The sequence below is a fragment of the Protopterus annectens genome, chromosome 10.part0, assembly GCF_019279795.1.
Source record: "Protopterus annectens isolate FY-2018-M chromosome 10.part0, PAN1.0, whole genome shotgun sequence".
NCBI classification, from domain to species: Eukaryota; Metazoa; Chordata; order Ceratodontiformes; family Protopteridae; genus Protopterus; species Protopterus annectens.
In genome coordinates this window covers 1,470,121,343-1,470,140,892 of record NC_056744.1, presented here as the reverse complement: position 1 = coordinate 1,470,140,892, position 19,550 = coordinate 1,470,121,343, and the positions used below count along the sequence as shown (strand labels likewise).

Sequence of the window (19,550 nt, the reverse complement as noted above, 5' to 3'; positions counted from 1 at the left end):
TTGATGTACTTTACTTAATTATGTGATTTTTTTTGGTTGGCGCTTTGGTTTCTGAGACCAAGGTTTTTCTTCCGTCAAAGGATCCCTGATTTGGTGTGGAATTCCAGCATTTTAAAACATGGGTAATGACAGACTAAGAGATTTACTAACTGTACCTATTTGGAATGATACAGAAGCAGATCAGATACAAGCGGATACAGAAAATGGACAGGGAAGAACGGGCCCAGAAATGTTAATTCAAAGACTTTTTCTAAACTGTCAAAGCAACTGAAACGGATGCAGGATCTCTACTGGGAACACATTTATTTACAACAAAGCGTAGGTGAGAAGAAGCTACCCGGGGTCTTAGACGGAATAAAAGACCAATGTGGAAAAGTATGGATGATTCACTTTCTAAGGAATGGGAAGATATTTTAGAGGATGCCAGCTACATACTTATTCATCTGCTATTAAGGAACAACCTTAGTATGCAGAAAGCTACAAAGGCTGACATCACATCTTTAAAAACAACATTGGAAAATGAGAATCACAATGACCTAGATGCTAAATTTGAGCTGCTTCAAGAAATAGTGAAAGGATATGAGAAGTCCATTAAAGAAGGAAAGATTAATAAAATGAAACTAGATCAACTGGGCAAAGATGATCCTGGGAGACTTACTAGGAGGTATAATAGTAATAATAATAATAACAACAACAAGAGAACCAACAACAGGCAAGGTTTTAGTTATACAGGGGATATGGGGAAAGTATAACCGGGCCAGCAGACCTTAATGGGATTTTCCCAGGAGAGATCCTCGCACAAAACCAGACAGGGGCACAATACAGGACCACCAGGAGGCAGGCCCCCCAACATCTCATTCCCCACTATCCCAGTCCCCTCTGGCTGTCAACACTCCGCAGAAGCCTTTGACATCACAGATGGAGCAAGACAGGAACATAAGCCACAGAGGTGACCAGAACTGACAAGAGTTCCATAGGATGAATTACAGGACTACCAAGACAACCGGGACCACAGACAATCTAGCTACCAGGAGCAGCAGCACCTTCACAGAGACCAGTTTCTTCAGGAAGACCAGTATCGACAGCACATACACCAACCACCACACCAATACCAAAGCCAGCACCAGTACCAGAACAAGAATAACGACCACAACCAAAGCCCCAGAGCTTGTCCCTCTTACCAGGTACCCCCTTACCACAGCGAGGAATACTACTACAACCCACCGAGATTCCAGAAAGCACAACCGAGGCTCAGACAGAGGAACCAGCCACAGCCACAATAACAGGTGCTCCACTTATCTGGAGCCACTCTGTTAAAGCACTGACTGAAGATGAAAAAAGTGTGTTGTCCAAAGGACTTACTTTTGTACCAAGCTGCAGGAGTGAGGTCGCTCAGGTACTGATAGACCTTAAAATGTTTGTGAGGAAGCTCAATTTAAAGGTACAGTTTCATGGCAAAATTAATGACATTGAAAAAAAAGCCTATTGATGAAACTATAAAAGGCCTAGCAGTTATTGTCCACCACTACATCAAACATTAGCTGCTTTCGAAGTGAAATGTGAGCTGGATATCAGGAAACTACTTAAAAAACCTCCTAAGAAAAACCTTTATAACTTAACACAGGGAGGAAGAAAAGCATTGATCGAGCTAGGCAATGATAAATCCAGTCATGTAATGAAGGCAGACAAGGGATGAGGAGTACTTGTGACTGATGCTACTAACTACAACCAAAACATAGAGAACATGCTGGAGGATAACAGACTTTATGAATTATTTACCACTGATGACATAAAAAGAGCATATGATTTATGGAACACTATATCACCACATTATGGGAAGAAAAGCTTATTACTGAAAATCTTTATAATTATTTATGGAGCTCATGACCACGTTTACCTTACTTTTTTGGAATATCAAAGCCACACAAGAACAGAGAAGACCCACCTTATAGACCGGTGGTAGCAAGTGGAGGTTCCCTTACTGAAGGTTGATGTGGCTATGGGCACGGCATGTGCCAATAGCTACACCAACCCTGTGTTAGCCAAATGGGAATTTGACATGATTCTCAATAAGAATCCATCACTTCTGTGGTATAGACATTTTGTTGACGATGTTTTTCTGTTGTGGCAAGGCAATACCCAGAGTCTTTTGTCTTTCGTAGACTATTTACATACCATTACGACTTTTTTAAAATTCACAGTAGCATACTCGCATTCTAGTATTTAATTTCTTGTTGTGACTATTAATGAGAGTGAATTGTGTTGCTTTCCTACAGGTTTGTTTAGGAAGGATGTAAGGAAAAATGCTTTGCTACATAGACAAAGCATGCATCCTAGACATATTCCACAGAATGTCCTTATGGGACAATTCCTGAGGTTGATGAGGCTACATAATGATGATGCTGAGTTAGAGGTAGCATTTGCTAAATTGAAACAGGATTTCTTAGAGAGAGGGTACAGTGAGAGAGAGGTAGATGAATGCATAAGGCTAGTATCTCTTGATAGAAGTACTAGAGGCAAACATTTTTTCTTGGAGGTACCACCACCATCCCTAATATCACAGGGAGGAACCAGTGGTAGGAAGGTTAGGTTTATACTAACGTTCTTTAGTAATATTAATACTTCTTGGAGTATTATTAAGAAGAACTGGAACATTCTTTATGCCAACCATGATTTGAGAGAGATAATTACTGATAAACCTAATTTATCTTTCAAGAATAGATCAGTTAAGCAGCAACTCTGTTACAGGAAAGAGAGTAGTTCATATTAGAGTCTCAGAGGTTTGGCAGTTTTCCATGTAGACATTGTGAGGCATGTAAGCATATTTTTAGTTCACCTAGCTATTTACATCCTACACTCCGATGTTTTGTTGAGTTTCCTTTCTATGCAGATTGTAGTACTAGGGACAGAATCTTGGAACATTTACGTGACATTAGGAATTGCAAGAGTACTAGTGCCTTGGCTAAACACATTGCTGAAGCAGGAAAGGGACATAACTTTAAGTTTTTTGTCTTGGAAATTGTATTAAAAGGGAGTAGGGGTGGTGATCTGAAGTGTAAGACAGAAGCCTGTGAACAAAATTGGATTCTGTTCTTTAAGGCTGACACCTACCCCGGTATCAATGATATGGTTTCTCTGAAACCTTTTTTGAAACCGAGATCTAAGCATTAACGCACATTAGCACTTTAAATACTGAATTGTTCTTGTTAATTAATGTACTCTTTTTAGTGGTCAGTATAACTTTTTAAACTGCATTGTGTTAGTATGTTGTTGTCTGATGAAGTGATTATCCACCGTGAAATCGCTTACCTTGTGTTATTAAATTTTATATTTTATTGAAATTTGCGTTTTTATTTTCTGCCTTGAACTTGTTTATGATTTATTATTTTATTTTAGTTATTTGTCCCATTCTTGGTCGTTATTTTTTTTGGTTTTACTATATGAGAGAAACACTAAAAGATGTGAAGCTAATTGTACGTTTTGTATATTTATACAGCAAGGTGATAGTTTTTATTGCCCTTATTTAAATAAAAGCATTAAGACCTGTGTAAGGGGTGACTGTAACACTACAAAAGTAATATACACAAGTAATTTACAAGGGCACAGTGCAATGAATGTGGTGCATTTTATGTGGACAAGACTGTAAATAAACTTAAATGTAGGATTTCATGTCATCTGGCAGAAATCCGCTCTGGATGTAAAAATAATGCACTAGCCAAACACCTTGCTCTTCATAAAAGACACACAGGTTTTAAGTTCCAGATAATGGATTGCATAGACATGGGTGATCTTGAAGGAAACATCTCAAATATGCTGGAGAAATGTGACGTCATGTGGCAATTAATGCTGAACTCTTTTAGGAAGCGTGGACTAAACTACAACTGTTTACTTAAAAGCGTACTGGAACTTAGAAAATTGCCACATTGTTTACATGACTAATTTTATTTTATTTTATTTTATTTTATTTTATTTTATTCTTCCTGTTGGTTTTAAATGCCATGTTAAAACAGTTTTAATTTAAGTGCATATTTTGTTTCCATCATCATACATTTTTTTTCTTATCCTTTTTCCACTTTATTCAAAATGATGTGTGATAACAATACTAACTAATTATACAATGATATTTTTGTATATAGTTTTTAGGGTTCTTGTACACAGACATGAAGTCTAGAAGGACAAAAGTGATCTTTGTTAATAGGTTATGGAAATAGAATATGATTTTTACAATGGATTTTTTTGCATGCAAAGTGTATATGTATATATTTACACATATTTTTAGACTGCCAAATGGTCTAAGGTTTATATATTTCCAGCCATGTAGTATATTGTCTTGGATAAAATCACATACTTAATAATCTGGTTAAATAAGAGGTACCACATCATTATTAATGTTATTTAAAGTACATAAGGGTTATATTATTATGACAGCCACTAAGTAGGGCAAGACCTGCTCGAATGTCACAGTGATGGGGAGGGGATGTGAATTTAACATGTATACCAATAATACTTTGATCTGAAGTAAGGACTTCATTTGTCAGCAACCTGTGGGTCTTGGATCCGATATACATCCGAGCCGGCAACTTGTTTCATAGCTAATGGATCCGAGCTCCTAGCTCCTCCTCTCACCCATAATCCCCTGCCAACCCTCCATGACCTCAGATCTAGTTTGCCGCGCTTGTGGATGGCTGGATTCCTTTGAGCTCTAGCGAAATCGTCAGTTAAGTCTGTTTTTCTTAGTCAACTTTTCTCAACTTTCAAATAAAAAAAGTGTGTAAGAGTTAGGTTCCCTGTAATATTTATTTTTTTTACATAGTTTTTCCCTCCCTTCGCTGGTCGTTAGTGAGCGTGTGTGTGTGTGTGTTTGTGTTTTTTGGGGCCTGTGTGTTTGTGTAGCACTTCTTTTTTCTTTGAAGTATGGCTGAGGCCCCAAAAGCCATTTTTTCTAAATGTACCGAGTGTGGCCATAAGCTCTCCCTGGCTGATGGCCACACTCGGTGCTTTCGGTGCCTTGGGGTTGAACACCTCACCTCAGGCTGTACCATTTGTGCAGCGTTCAACCCCAGGGCACTGAAAGAGCGGAGGTTGAAGCTGGTCCTGGCGGGACTTTTGCCCCCGGACTCGGCTCTGGCCTCCGCTGCTCTCGTGGCTCTACCACAGGCTGTGGTCATTGCCACTCCTTCCCCCCCTTCCTTCGGCCGGGACTCAAACTCCAACTAAAGCACCAGAGGACAGGGAGGCTAGAAGGGAGAAACGGAGGGAGAAGCACCACAAACGGCGGGCCGAGGCCTCCGCTTCGGCCCCGCCAGCTAAGCGGGCTTCTCCCTCCACTGCTTCTAGGTCTCCTCCTCCTCGGCTCCGATCTCCTTGCTTCTCCCCAGGGTCCGAGGAGGAGGAGGCCGGATCTCCATCGAGGTCATCGAGGTGGCATTCCAGGCCTGCCTTGGTGGCCTCGTCGAGATCAACTTTCAGCATGTCTGATGCAGACTTGGACCGGATGATGAGAAGATTCATCCAGGCCCAGCTGCAGATGGGAGTGCTCTTGCCTCCCCCCCCCCTTCGGGGGGGAGCTCGACACCCTTTTTCGCTCCAATTGCTCCTTCTCCGACCCGCTACCCGGGTTCGGAGCGTTTGGAGCCGGGGGTGGGTCAGCACCGACAGTACTTGGTACTTCGGATCCGACCCTGCCCTCGAGTCTGTCGGATCCGACCTCTCGGAGCTGTGGCCCGAGCTTTGGATCCGAGGGATTCAGTGTGCCTTCGGCTCCATCCAGGTCGGAGTGCACTGGTCCTTCGGATTCGATGGTCTCGGTGCCGGTTCCAATCCCTTCATTGGATCCGAGTGGGAACCGGCTCTCGGAGCCCAGGGAGAGCGGTTCCCCCTCGGTCTTCGATGTAGTGGAGAGGGCTCTGTCGAGAGCATCTGGACCCCCGGCCCTTTTCTCGGCTCCACCCTGCACTCCCTCTCTGCTGGGCCAGGCTTCCATCACCCGGCCTCAGGGACAGCCTGCTTCGATGTCCCAGGTTGTTCCATTGGAACAGGATGTTGCTGGCGAGACCTCCTTGGACAGCCCCCCCGAGGAAGTGCCCCGCAAGCACAAGTGCAAGAGGAGGCACGTGGACTCCCCTGAGTCCTTAACTGAGGACACGGACTTGGATGAAGGGGAAGGCTCCCCAAGATCACCCCCTGAGGATGTCTCCTTTGGAGACATCATGGAGATGCTGAGGATCAGAGGTGGGTGGTCTGCCCCCAAGGCTTCCTCCGATGAGTCCGTTTTTCTGGAGGTATTCGAAGCAGGCCCATCTACCTCTTGGGTGTCCCCTCCGGCCGAGCCCTTGGTGGACCTTATTACCACCAGGGCGTGGAAGGACCCGGACACCATGGAGCCAATACCCAAACGCCCGAACAGGATATTAAGCCCTCCCACAGACCGGTCACACTGGAGCAAAGGTCCCCCCATAGATGCCATGTTGACGGCGGCAGCCACGAAGAGGGAACTAGCTCAGGAGAGCCCCTCAGTCCATCCACCGAGCAAGGAGTCCCGCTCAATGGACTGCTTAGGGAAGCGAGTTTTTAGTTCAGTGACCTTTCCGGTAAGGTCTCTGAACTATATGGCACATGTCATCAGGATGCAGTGGGATCTTATCAAAGAATACGCTGCCTCCCCCTCTGAGTCCATGTCGGCGGAGGACAAACAATTGTACTCCACCCGAATGGCCACTCTGAGATCCATTTCTAATACCTCTATGCGGCTATTGTCCCACGCCACCGAGGGAGCCGCTAGAGCTAGAGGAGCCAGGCCTAGTCATGAGACGTCAGGCCTGGCTCCGTTATTGTGACTTTGCGGAGCCCTTTAAAGCGTCCTTCGCGAACGCCCCTTTCGATGGTTCTGCCCTGTTTGGCAAAACGGTTCGCGAGACACTTGTCCAGAGCGAGAAGGACGGGAAGATGTTGTCTGCCATCGGAGTCCGCTTCTCTGCTCCCCAGCGGTCCTTTTCGAAGAACCAAAAGGGTCAGAAGAAGATGTGGTTCCGGAAATCGCAACATTCCCAACCCGCTCCGGACAACCAGTCCTTCCGTGGCAGAGGAGGACAGGGAGGACGCCGCCCCAGGGGCAGAGGGGCTCCGAGGAACTTTGGGTCCAGAGAACCTTTCTCTGACCGGCCCACGCAGCAGCCCTGAAGGGTTGCCCGACTGCTCCACTCTGGAGGCAGTCGGGGGCGCTTCTCGGAGCACCTAGCGGCATGGGAGTCCATCACGACAGACCGCTGGGTGCTTCAAATTATATCCAGTGGATACAAAAATCCCATTACTTCATGTCCCCAAATTCAAGAACCTCCCCGATGTACCACCCGATCAGAGGGAGGCTGCAGCCGCAGAGATTCAGCAGCTGCTAAGAAAAAGAGCCATCCAGTCCGTCCCCCAAGACCAGCTTGGATTAGGGTTCTACTCCAGGTTCTTTTTGGTGCCAAAAAAGACGGGAGACTTGAGACCGATTCTAGACCTGTCCCGTTTGAACCTGTCGGTAACCAAGGAAAAATTCAGAATGGTCACTCTTCAATCTATTCTTCCCCTTCTAAGGGAGAACGATTGGATGTGCTCTATAGACCTCAAGGATGCGTACTACCACATTCTAATGGACAGACGATCCAGGAGGTTCCTCCGTTTCCGGCTGGGAGACAGTCACTACCAGTTCAGGGTCATTCCCTTTGGCCTCACCACACCCCCCAGGGTGTTCACCAAGGTATTAGCAGTGATTGCGGCCCACCTGAGACTCCAGGGAATACAGGTCTTTCCGTACCTGGACGACTGACTCCTGACCGCCCCAACAAGGCATCTACTTTGCTCAGCCAGTGATTTCTTTCTCCGCCTAGCCCCACAGTTAGGCATCAGCATCAATGCCGACAAATCGTTTCTGGCCCCGACACAAGTCATAGAGTTCATAGGAGCCAGAATAGACACCAGAGATCTACGAGCCTTCCTGATGTCGGAACGACTGCGGAATTTGCAACTCCATGTGTGGGCCATCCTCCAATCAGAGACCCCACCGGCGGAATTGGTCCTGAGGGCGCTGGGCTCCATGGCGGCAGCGATAACGCTCCTTCCATGCGCCCCGTCTGAACATGCGGGTACTGCAGTGGACCCTTCTAGTACAATGGTCCTTTCTGTCCTTTCCTCTCCATCACCCCATTGCTATCAGCAAGGCTTGCAGGAGGGCTCTACTATGGTGGCTCCATGCTCCGGACCTCCATACTGGCCGACCCTTCTGCACCTCTTCCCCTCTCACCACGGTGACCACGGATGCCTCCCGCCTCGGGTGAGGGGGGCATTATTCAGGCAGGACAGTCCAAGGCACGTGGAATGACACAGAGACCTCCCTGCATATCAATCTTCTGGAGATGAGAGTGGTGCTGTACACGTTGCAAGCACTTCAGAATCTTCTCCCCATAGGAACGATTGCAATTCAGTCGGACAACATGTCGGTTGTCTGGTACATCAACAAACAGGGGGGAACCAGGTCTTACCCTCTATGCCGCAAAGCCATGAGAGTGTGGGAATGGGCGATTTCCACCGACCGCTTTCTGATTGCAATGCACATTTCGGGGCGGGCCAACATCCTAGCGGACAAACTCAGCCGCACCCTTCTTACCCCATACGGGTGGTCTCTCAACCCACTAGTAGCAAAGCAGATATTCGCAATATGGGGGCAACCTTGCTGCGATCTTTTTGCCTCTCCCTCAAACACCAAATGCGGCAATTTCTTTGCTCTGATTCTCCCTCTGGGGGAAACCCCAAGGGACGCTCTGGTGCATGCTTGGCCACCCGGTCTATTTTATGCCTATCCTCCTCTACCCCTGATGCTGCAGCTCTTACAGAAAGCCTCACGGTTGGGGAGCAGGATGATCCTCATTGCCCCATTCTGGCCTCTGCAAATTTGGTTCCCTTACCTGTGGTCTCACCTAGTGAATCCCCCTTGGATTCTGGATCCCAGTCCGGATCTAATCTCCCATCCGTCGGACTTACCGACCCCAAATCTGGGCAATCTGAAGCTGATGGGTTGGTTGGTCCAGTTCCACTCCTAGTTAGGAATCTCGGTATCTCTTCACCAGTCAAAGCCATCCTTGTGGCAGCGCATAAGCCCGCCACCAGGAAAGTGTACCGCAGTAAATGGAAACTTTTCTCCGTCTGGGTGGAGCATCATAATCTAGATCCCTTTACAGCTCCTCTTCCGTCCATATTAGACTTCCTAACCGAACTTTTTCAGGAAGGTGCTAGTTGCTCAACTGTCAAAGTGCAATTGGCTGCCATCTCCCATTATCATGTGGGACATGACACAGGGCCCTTGATGTCGGCCAAATTGTGTAAAACCTTTCTCAAGGGCACCTTTTTGCTTAGACCCCCTATAAAAGAAGCCGTACTACCTTGGGATCTTTCACTAGTTCTTCAAGCCTTGACTGCTCCACCTTTTGAACCTGCTGCTTCAGTAGATCTCAAATTCTTGTCCTGGAAAACAGCATTCCTTGTAGCCATTACTTCAGCGAAAAGAGTTTCGGAGCTTCAAGCTCTTTCTGTGAAACCTCCTTATTTGATCTTTCACCCGGACAGAGTGTACCTCAAGACCAATCCCTCCTTCCTTCCCAAAATAGCATCAGAATCCAATATAAATCAATCCATAAATTTACTGGTCTTCTTTCCTAAATATCAGAATAAAGGAGAGTACAAGCTGCACTCATTAGATGTTCATAGGCAGCTACGTTTTTATACTCATAGCACAGCTGGTCACAGGCAATCCGACCAGCTGTTCATTTCCTTTGCCAAATTTAATTTGGGGAAAGCAGTATCAAAAATCTCTGTCACACTGGATTTCCCAATGTATCCTGTTAGCGTACCAAGCTTCTGGGAGACCCGCACCTGAAGGAGTTCGCGCACATTCCACTCGTTCCATCTCTACTTCTGCGGCCTTCAAATCTAGAGTTCCATTGGATGATATTTGTTCGGCAGCCACTTGGGCCTCATCTCATACCTTTATTAACTACTACAAACTGGACGTGATTTCTAGAGGGAGAGCATCCTTTGGCTCTGCGGTGCTCTGCAATATCCTTCCATGATGGTCACCCAAGATTCAGGTAGCTGGGGACTCTGTCCCACAGGTTGCTGACAAATGAAGTCCCTACTTCAGATTAAGAAGTTATGTACTCACCATAACGTTCCATCTGAGTAGGTAGCTTCATTTGTCTGCAACCATCCCCCCCTCCTTCCGCCTGGCCTTCAGTGGATTTATGTGAGTTGGAATACCCTTTTTGGGTACATATTGAGGGGCAAACTTGATCTGAGGTCATGGAGGGTTGGCAGGGGATTATGGGTGAGGGGAGGAGTTAGGAGCTCGGATCCATTAGCTATGAAACAAGTTGCCGGCTCGGATCCGATATCGGATCCAAGACCCACAGGTTGCAGACAAATGAAGCTACCTACTCAGAAGGAACGTTATGGTGAGTACATAACTTCTTATTTTACAACGCAATAAACCCACTCCCTTGCCTGATGAAAAGTGTATATATATAGTTAGAAAGCTTGTGAGGAAACTATTACTGTGTTATTTTTGTTTTACTTGGATCACTTGTCTGTGTACTTAATAAAGGATTTTTGACTGGAAACAGACTGTCTACCCTGCTTGGATTACTTTCGAATACGTAGTAATTCTGTATAATATTCCAAATTATATATCTTTTATTATTTTTTTTTACTTAGGACAAGTTTAATTTCGCTACTTCTGCAACCATTATCTGATCTGATTAATTTACAATGATTAACTATATATATATATATATATATATATATATATATATATATATATATATATATAGTTTGAAAATCTTCCACACAGAGAAGTTTCTTACACTGTTTTTTTTTTTTTAATTATGTGATTTACTGATCAGATTACATAAATTTATAACCCAAATAGTGAATGTTTAACAAAATGTAAATTATTGTTTTAGGTTTGCAGCTCATCTATGACCATTCAGTGTGATAAAATGATGTACATGAGTGGAATCTGCTATGAGTTTGAAGATGTTCTTAAAATTCCCAAGTCCATCAGCTCCGAGCATGGAAGTAAGAGCTGCATTTTAATTAATTAACTGTATGGTTTGCTTTACTGTTTAGCTTGACTAACAGATTATCAGCTGATGAACTTTTGGAAAAAAATACAAAAAAGTAAGCAAAACTTAAGTATACACGCTATAAAAAAATGTTTGGAACTGAAGAGCAAGAGATGTTGAACAGTCGGAAGGGAAAGTAATTATACAGGATAATGCTCTGTCTTGTTCTTTCATGTTTCCTTCACCTGTTTTATCTGAATTTGTTAGTTATAAAGTAAATTATGTGATATATTTAGATATAATACATAGAGACAGATAGAAAGCTTTCCTTTTATTGACAAAATAAGCATTTTTTACCCCTAATGATGTTGAACTGATTGTGTTTGAGAGCGGAGAAAGAATCATGCGTGTTTGAAATTTTTCATGCAACAGATGAGTCCGGCTTTTACCTCCAAAGGCATATACTGGGATGATTGGAATTTGGACTGCACTTTTATCTAAACATTTGTTAGCGTCTATGAAAGGACTGAAAGAATTATATTGCACAGAATCCTGAAGTTGTATTTAGAAGTAAAATTCAAAGAGAATGGGATCTTCTTTAAGGAAATCAGAAACTGTCAGAAAAGAGGAAATGTGTGGTTAATGAGTAGGGAAAGGAATGCTGTTTTGTTATTGTTAATAGAAACAATTATGATGGGAAGTAGTCTGTGAATCAGAGAATTAATCTAAGTAAATAAGTAGGTGACAAATGCAGCAATGGTTGAACATAATGCTAAAACATATTTCAAAAAGGACTTGATATGGGTAAAGCAGACTGTTCATTTATATTAAGGAAAATAAAAAGAGCTGTAAATCACAAATTTTGAAAGGAGAGTGTAAAACACATGGTGCTATGTGATGGTGAAATTGCTGCATGCTTTTCTTTGCCATAATGTCTACAAATCAAAGCCATGGAAGTGTGCTTTTATGGGAAGGAGGAATTGGAGGTGTGTGTGTGTGTGTGTGTGTGTGTGTGTGTGTGTGTGTGTGTGTGTGTGTGTGTGTGTGTGTGTTGACTTTTAAATTAATTACTTATTACAGATTGATTCAGGAGCAGACCTGTTGTGATTGTGCTCAGTTAAAGTCAGGTATGCCCTATAGCATGCTAATCTAAGCCAATTATGCATTAACTAATTGGAAAATCTGTACATGGAAATGGCAGGCTTAGCAGAGAAGGCTAGATTCCGACAATTGTGGCCAGGACTGGCACAAAGAGAACTGGTGAACAAGTAGCAAGTATGTAAAGAGAACTGGTGAACAAGTAGCAAGTATGTAAAGAGAACTGGTGAACAAGTAGCAAGTATGTAAAGAGAACTGGTGAACAAGTAGCAAGTATGTACCTAAGCGTGTGCGCATACACTAAATAGTTATTCCGTAAGAAAGTTTACAAGCCACATTAAAGGGCCTGCAACAATGTTTATTTCTCCTTTTTGACCTTTAAAAGTGGTGAAAATGGGTGTATAAGAAAGTAGGAGGGGGTACCACAAGCAGAAAAATATACAGAAGGAAACATGGTGGTAAGAAAGGAAGTGGAGAGGAGAAGAATGGCATATTTTTTTTGCAGTTATAGGCACCTTTTTTCTTGAGAAGAAAAGATAAGGAAGACTATAAAGGCAAGACATGGAATGGAAGGAGGGAGAGTTTTGGAAGCAGGAACACACAAATAAACATAAAACACATACAAAGTTTGGCAAGGGGAGATGCTGATATACAGGGAGAGTTGACAATGGAGTTATATACATAGAAACAAAGGGAGGGTGTTAGTGATGGGGAGGATTACATAACAAAGAGCAGAGGGAGGTCACACACAAGGAAGGGAAACATACGGCTAATACATGTTTCTAGCTGCCAGTCTACTAACTCACCTACTACTTCAGCCAATTCCTACCACATGACAAACTAACCACCATGGCAATGTCAGTGGAAGGAACGATAACACTCCTCTCTAGTGAGTGACAACCAGAAGCCACAGCTGATGAAAACTGGTTTCAACATGCAGTGCAAGATGAGAAGGCAGGGATGATAACAGGTGGAGAACTGGTGGGAGAAGGCTGGGCCCCATGAAGGGTAGGGACCTGGGCTTCACCACTGGCGCAACTGTGGCAGATGCTGTGGAGAATGAAAATTTGAATGGAGAGAAATTAAAAAAAATCCAAAAAATGAAGGCAAGCAGCAAAGAGAGGAGGGGAGAGAAGGAGAGAAAATAAACATTACTATTGAGTAAGTGAGAAATTAACCTATAAGAGCACTACACAGGTGTATAATAAACAAACATTAAATATAATGCCATGACACATCAGAATCTCTTGCCTATCTGCATTATTACATGGTCCCTTAGTAGGATGTGGGGCATGTGTACAGTGTTAGTGGTCCTACTACCTTGATTCTGTGTGCTGGTGTACACGATAAAATGATGACTTGTTCTTTTGTGCTCAGAAAGTTGTGGTCTCTGTGTGGAGTACTCTGCCCTTGGACCTCTTACAAGTATTATACGGAAAAGTGCTACCCAGCAGCAGACATAAGAAGACTATATAATTGTACAAGCATGGGTATTAATGGGAAAGGTATGACAAACTGTGACATCTGTCAGACTGAATCATGGACAAAATGATACCAGTGGGAACACATCCAGCATCATCAGTATGGGTTCTGAGCATAACAGCAGAGCCAAACTTCTACCCACCACATATAAGAAATACAGCACATAGTAACTGCCAATCCATGGCAAACACCCACACGTGTACCTCCCCCCATACAGTCATTCACCCCTCTCTGAAAAAAATGTATAGCCTAACTCAGGCAGTATGCTTAGCTACTGCATGCTGTGGCACTTGTCAGGCTACTGATAAATAGATCTGCTACAGTAGGAAAGATGGGTCCATATGAAAAAGAACAAATGCCTTTGTAACCTATGCCTGTGTGATGTGTCCTGCTTGGGGGTGTGTGATGAACAGTGCCTACAAGTAAAATGCTTTGCTTTCCTGTCCTAACGGATGTTGCACCATAAAAAAACTGTAAACTTAATGTCATAGTACAATCAGTGCACAGCCTGACAATGATAGGTGCAGTTATTTCCACTGGTAATCTGTAAGATGCAGTAATCTACCTAAATAACACCACTTCGGCAGGTACATGCTCTGGCAGCTTTTGCACATAACTGGCAGCTATATTAATGAATACTGCCAAATAGGGCACAATATCATCCTTACTCCTTCAGCTGGAGAGGTGGTCCATTCACCCCCAGAAAAAAAGAGTTTTCCATTATTTCCTCAAGCTGCAAGAGATTGACAAAAAAAAAAAAGAAATCCTGAATTTAAACATCAGATACAAGCATATAAATTGTACAAGACAAATTAAAGTGAATAATTAAAAGTACTTATAATAAATCTCGGGGTCCCTTGCTCTGAACTCTTCCAACCAGCTAGCAAGGTCATGATGGTGCATTTGCAACTCATTTAGTGATGCCAGCATTGCTCACTAAAGAGCGGCATGCAAGTGACATCTAACACCATTCTGGCAAGTTGGTGCCAGGAATCCACTTTATATTGTGGACTGGGGACTCTCACAAGAGTCTTCAGTCAGGTGGACCTGGTGGTGTCTATGCAGCAGGTACAGGAAGGTTTTACCATCCTTACTGCACCACTTAAGAAACTTGCCATGATGCTCTTGGAAGCCGTGGCCATTTGCCAAGGTGCATTCTAAAGAACTATAGTAGCCCTCTTACATTCGTGTGCGTTGATTTTGTCAACACATGATGTGCAACAACAGGCAGCTAGTTTGCATAACCAACCACAGTGACAGCATGACAGCATTGTTTGGCATACAAATGGATGGTGTGGCATAGTTCTGTTAGTCTGTGAACACGGATATGGAAAATGCATAATAGCTTCACAATGCCAAATAATGATAAACAGTTTTGCTCCTTACTACCTGTATAGAATGCACAATTAAACTAAATTTCTGACCTAACTGCCTATGCGAAACGTGGATTGAATTTGCCTATGTGAGTACACATTTATTTATATTATTATTTAATATTTATTTATTGCATTTGTTTACCGGGATAGCCCATCTGGGTAGAAAGGTACTCTTTCTCAGCAGAGGTCTTGGGTGAAAAGCTTCATAGGAGAACAAGCGTGTCAGCACAACATTAACTATTTCTGCAATGAGGAAAACCTGTGATTCAGGTGCATTCAGTAGCTTGTGCCTCATTCGCATGATTACAATGGTAGAAACTTTGAAATTGTTCAGTATAAGCTTCCCACATATGTCATGGGCCTCATCGTGCTGTGAAGTTCTCAAAGGAGCAAGAAACTAAGCTGATGGAATTTTTAGAAAGCAGGACTTCTAAGTGCAGCATTTGATTTTGAAAGGTAAGTGTGTTTTAGAAAGTATTGATAACAATTGTTACTTATGTCTCCTTATGGTGTCCTGGGCTCTTCTTGACAGTATGCCCTTGTATAGATTGTTTTTGTTCCTATTTAAAGGTACAGCAATGTTTGTCACTGTGAGGGAAAGTGTTACCTTAACTATTTGATCTGAAGTGGTTGATTTCATTTGATCTTCAACTTGTGGGTTACGGATCCGACATGGCCGCATATCCAGCATCTGATCCGAGCTCTAAGCTCCTCCTCTTACCCATAATGCCCCATGTCTTCTTCCTCCCTTCAGATCTTGTTTGCCGCTGGAAAAGCAAGCATCGTAGTCCGAGTTCTTGGCCAGTCATTGGGCTTAGTGAGTGTATTTTTTGTGCCTTTTGCTTCCTTTTTAATTTTTTTCTTTCTAACTTCACTGTCTATCCTCCCTGCGCAGTCATCAGTAAAACAAAATCATTTCTCTTTTTTTCTGTCTGTTCCTTTCTTGGTGTGAATGTGTGTTCTGGGGTTGGTTAGGTACATGGCTGTAACCCCTAAACTAGGTTTCAGAAAGTGCACAGAGTGTGGCCATAAGCTCTCCCCAGCCGTAGGCCACACTCTGTGCGTGGTGTGTCTGGGGGCAGCCCACCTACAAACTTCCTGCCCTATCTGTGCTGGGTTTAATCCCAGGGCACTGAAGGACAGGAAGGACAAACTCATCCTTAAGGGCCTACTTCCCTCTTCAGGGACTGTAGCCCCTGTGCCTCACACGTCAGGTGCAGAATGAACTTCTACCTCTTCCTCAGTCTCTGAGACTCAAACTCCCGCCAAGAGGTCCAAGGAAGGGGAGAAGTCTAGGAAGGACAGGCTGAAGAAATGGTCCCCCGACTGCTCGGCTCAGGCTGGCCCAACGTTGAAGGTTAGGCCAGAAACCAGATCTGGATCTTCCCAGCTCCATTCTCTTAGGTTCTCCCCAGAGCCAGAGGAATCCCGGATCTGATCGCCCGTATGGGCTTCCCCTCACCGGCACTCCAGACTGGTGTCAGTGGATTCATCCTCCCGCTCCACCCAGAGCCTCAGTGAAGCGGAGTTGGATAAGATGATGTGGAAGTTTAACTGCACCCAAATTCAGATGGGGGTCTTAACTGCCTCCTCTTCCTCTGGAGGGGAGCTTGCAGCCTTTCTTTACTCAGATCACTTCTCCAATCTGGCCTTCGGTTTCGAAGCCCCTGGATCCAAGGACCCTTGGGGTCAGCGCCGATGGTACGTTGTACATCAACACTGGCCATTGCCTTAAGCATGTCAGATCCATTCGGGTTGGATCCAAACTCTGAGCATTAGCCTCGGGGTCAGATCCGAGGGGAGTGCTTTTGGCTCCGAGTGTGTTGGATCACAGTATTCCCCTTGGTATCTCGGCTCCTGGAGTCTCGGCTCAGACTCCCCTGTCTGGTCAGATGGGAACAGCTCTGGCTGGCACTTCTCAGGATGTCCGTTCTCCTTCAGCCTTTGATGTGGTGGAGAGGGTTCTCTTGGTGTCATCGAGACTCTTGACCATCTCACCCTTACAGTCCTTCCTGACTCCCTCTGTTTTGCGTACGGTCTCGACCATCTTATCATGTCAGGGACAGCCTGTGCCCATTTTTCATCAGGAAGTTCCCATGAGGGAGCAGCAGGACGTGGGCGAGTCCTTCCCAGAGATTGCCACTAAGGATATCCCTCACAAATTAATGTGCAAAAGGAGGCACTTGGACTCCCCACCAGAGTCCCTCAGTGAAGACTCTGATTTGGAGGAAGGGGAAGGTTCCCCCCCGATCACCCCCCGAGGATATCTCCTTTGGAGACATCATGGAAGTCTTACGCTGGGGGGGGGGGGGGTCTGCCCAAAAAACAACCTCTGACGAATTAGTGTTCCTTAAGGCATTTGGCACAGGCCCATCTGCTTCCTGGCTGTCCCCTCCCACTGATCCCTTAGTGGACCTGATAACATCTTGGGCGTGGAAGGAACTGGACATGGTGGAGCCTTTCCCTAAGCACCCTGATAAAGTCCTTAGCCCCCCTTCAGACAGGACATGTTGGAGTAAAAGGTCCCCAGTTGATGCTATGGATGTGGCAGCTGCCACAAAGAAAGAGCTCACGCAGGAGAGCTCTAACATCCATCCTCCTGACCGAGAGCCAAGGGTGAGGGACCAGTTTGGGAGGTGGGTGTATGCTTCAGCAACATTTTCCGTAAGACCGCTGAATTACATGGTGCATGTGATTCGGCTGCAGTGAGACTTAGTCAAGGAATTTGCTGAGTCGACCCCTGAGTCCATGTCGGCGGAGGACAAGAAGAAGTTTTCCACTCATATGGCCACTCTGAAGTCAGTAGCTAATACATCCATGCGTCTCCTCTCCCATGCCATGGAGGGAGCCACTAGGGTGGCCCGTACAGGTGTTGCCATTAGGCCCCACGTCTGGCTCTGGCTTTGTCAGTTTTCAGAACCCTTTAAGGCGTCATTTACCAATGCCCTGTACGATGGCTCTTCCCTGTTTGGGAAGTCTGTAAGCAAGACCATGGTCCAGAGTGAGAAAGACGGGAAGACACTGTCTGCTGTTGGGATCCGCTTTCCCCCCTCAAAGATCCTTTTCTAGGAATCAGTGAGGGACGAAGAAGATGTGGTTCCGGATGTCTCAGGCATTTTCCCGAGACACTCAGGACTCAAGTTCCCCTAGAGGCAGAGGGGGTCCAAGAAATTTTAGGTCTCGAGAACTGTTTTTGGACAGATCTGCACAGCAGCCCTGAAGGGCTGCCCGACTGTTCATCTCTGTAGGCAGTCGGGGGACAGTTATTGCTACACCCAGCGTCATGAGAGTCCATAACAACAGATTGTTGGGTGTTGCAGATCATATCCAGAGGCTATTCCATCCCGTTCATCGAGCCACCTCTACCACCAAAACACCTCCCAGACATCCCACCCATGCAAAGGGAGGAAGCAACTCTAGAAATAGAAAAGCTGATAAGAAAATGAGTCATCCAACCTGTTCCCCTCGACCAGTCTGGATCAGGCATTTATTCCAGGTTCTTTTTAGTGCCATAGAAAATGGTGGACCTAAGACCCATTTTGGATCTGTCCACCTTGAACCTGTCAATGGCCAAGGTGAAATTCCGGATGGCCACACTTCAATCCATCCAGCCCTACCTGCAGGCAAATGACTGGATGTGCTCAATCAACCTCCAGGATGCGTACTATGATATCAAGATGGACAGGCACTCTTGGAGATTTCTCTGCTTCTGGCTAGGAGATGATCATTATCAGTTCAGAGCCCATTCCTTTGGTCTCACCACAGCCCCCCAGGATGTTCACCAAGCTGATGGCAGTAGTAACGGCTCACCTGAGGCTCCAGGGTATTCAGGTCTTCCCTTACCTGGAGGATTGGCTCTTCATTGTCCCTTCCAAGTATCAACTTTGCCAAGGCACGGATTACTTCCTCTTACTAGCACAGAGACTGGGCATCACTATCAATCTCAACAAGTCATCGCTGGCCCCTGTTCAGATCTTAGACTTCATTGGGGCTCGATTGGACACACTCCAGATGAAAGTTTTCCTTACCCCAGAGACAGGATACATAGCCTGAAGCTGCATGTTCTATAGATCCTTCAGCCCTGATCTCCGACAGCAGAAACAGTACTGAGGGCCTTGGGGTCTATGGCGGCCACAATCAACCTGTTACTCTTAGTGTGCTTTCACATGTGGATTCTTCAATGGACTCTTGATGTTCAATGGTCTCATCCTGTACGAATCTCCCGAGTGTGCAGGGACTGTCTTTGGTGGTGGATTCATTCCACGGACCTAGTCAGGGGATGTCCTTTTCTTCCTTCCTTTCCCAAGACCACGGTGACCACGGATGCCTCCCAGCTAGGGTGGGGGGGGCATTGCTTGGGAAGGACAGTTCAAGGCACGTAGTCCCCATCCAAGACCAGTTTGCATATCAGTGTCCTGGAGTTGAGGGTGGTGCTTCTTGCATTGCAAGCCCTTCATGCTCATCTTCCTGTAGCAAACAACATGTCAGTAGTCTGGTA

At 45.1% G+C, this 19,550-nt stretch overlaps 1 protein-coding gene across 1 annotated transcript in view; it reads left to right on the top strand.

Annotated features, from left to right (window-relative positions):
* The window catches only part of LOC122813657 (integrin alpha-X-like), a 3,682,398-nt gene that overhangs the window by 906,701 nt on the left and 2,756,147 nt on the right, over positions 1–19,550 (top strand). The window contains exon 5 of the mRNA XM_044086096.1: positions 10,995–11,109. Within this exon, the coding sequence (XP_043942031.1) occupies positions 10,995–11,109 (115 nt within the window). The remainder of the gene's footprint in view (positions 1–10,994; positions 11,110–19,550) is intronic.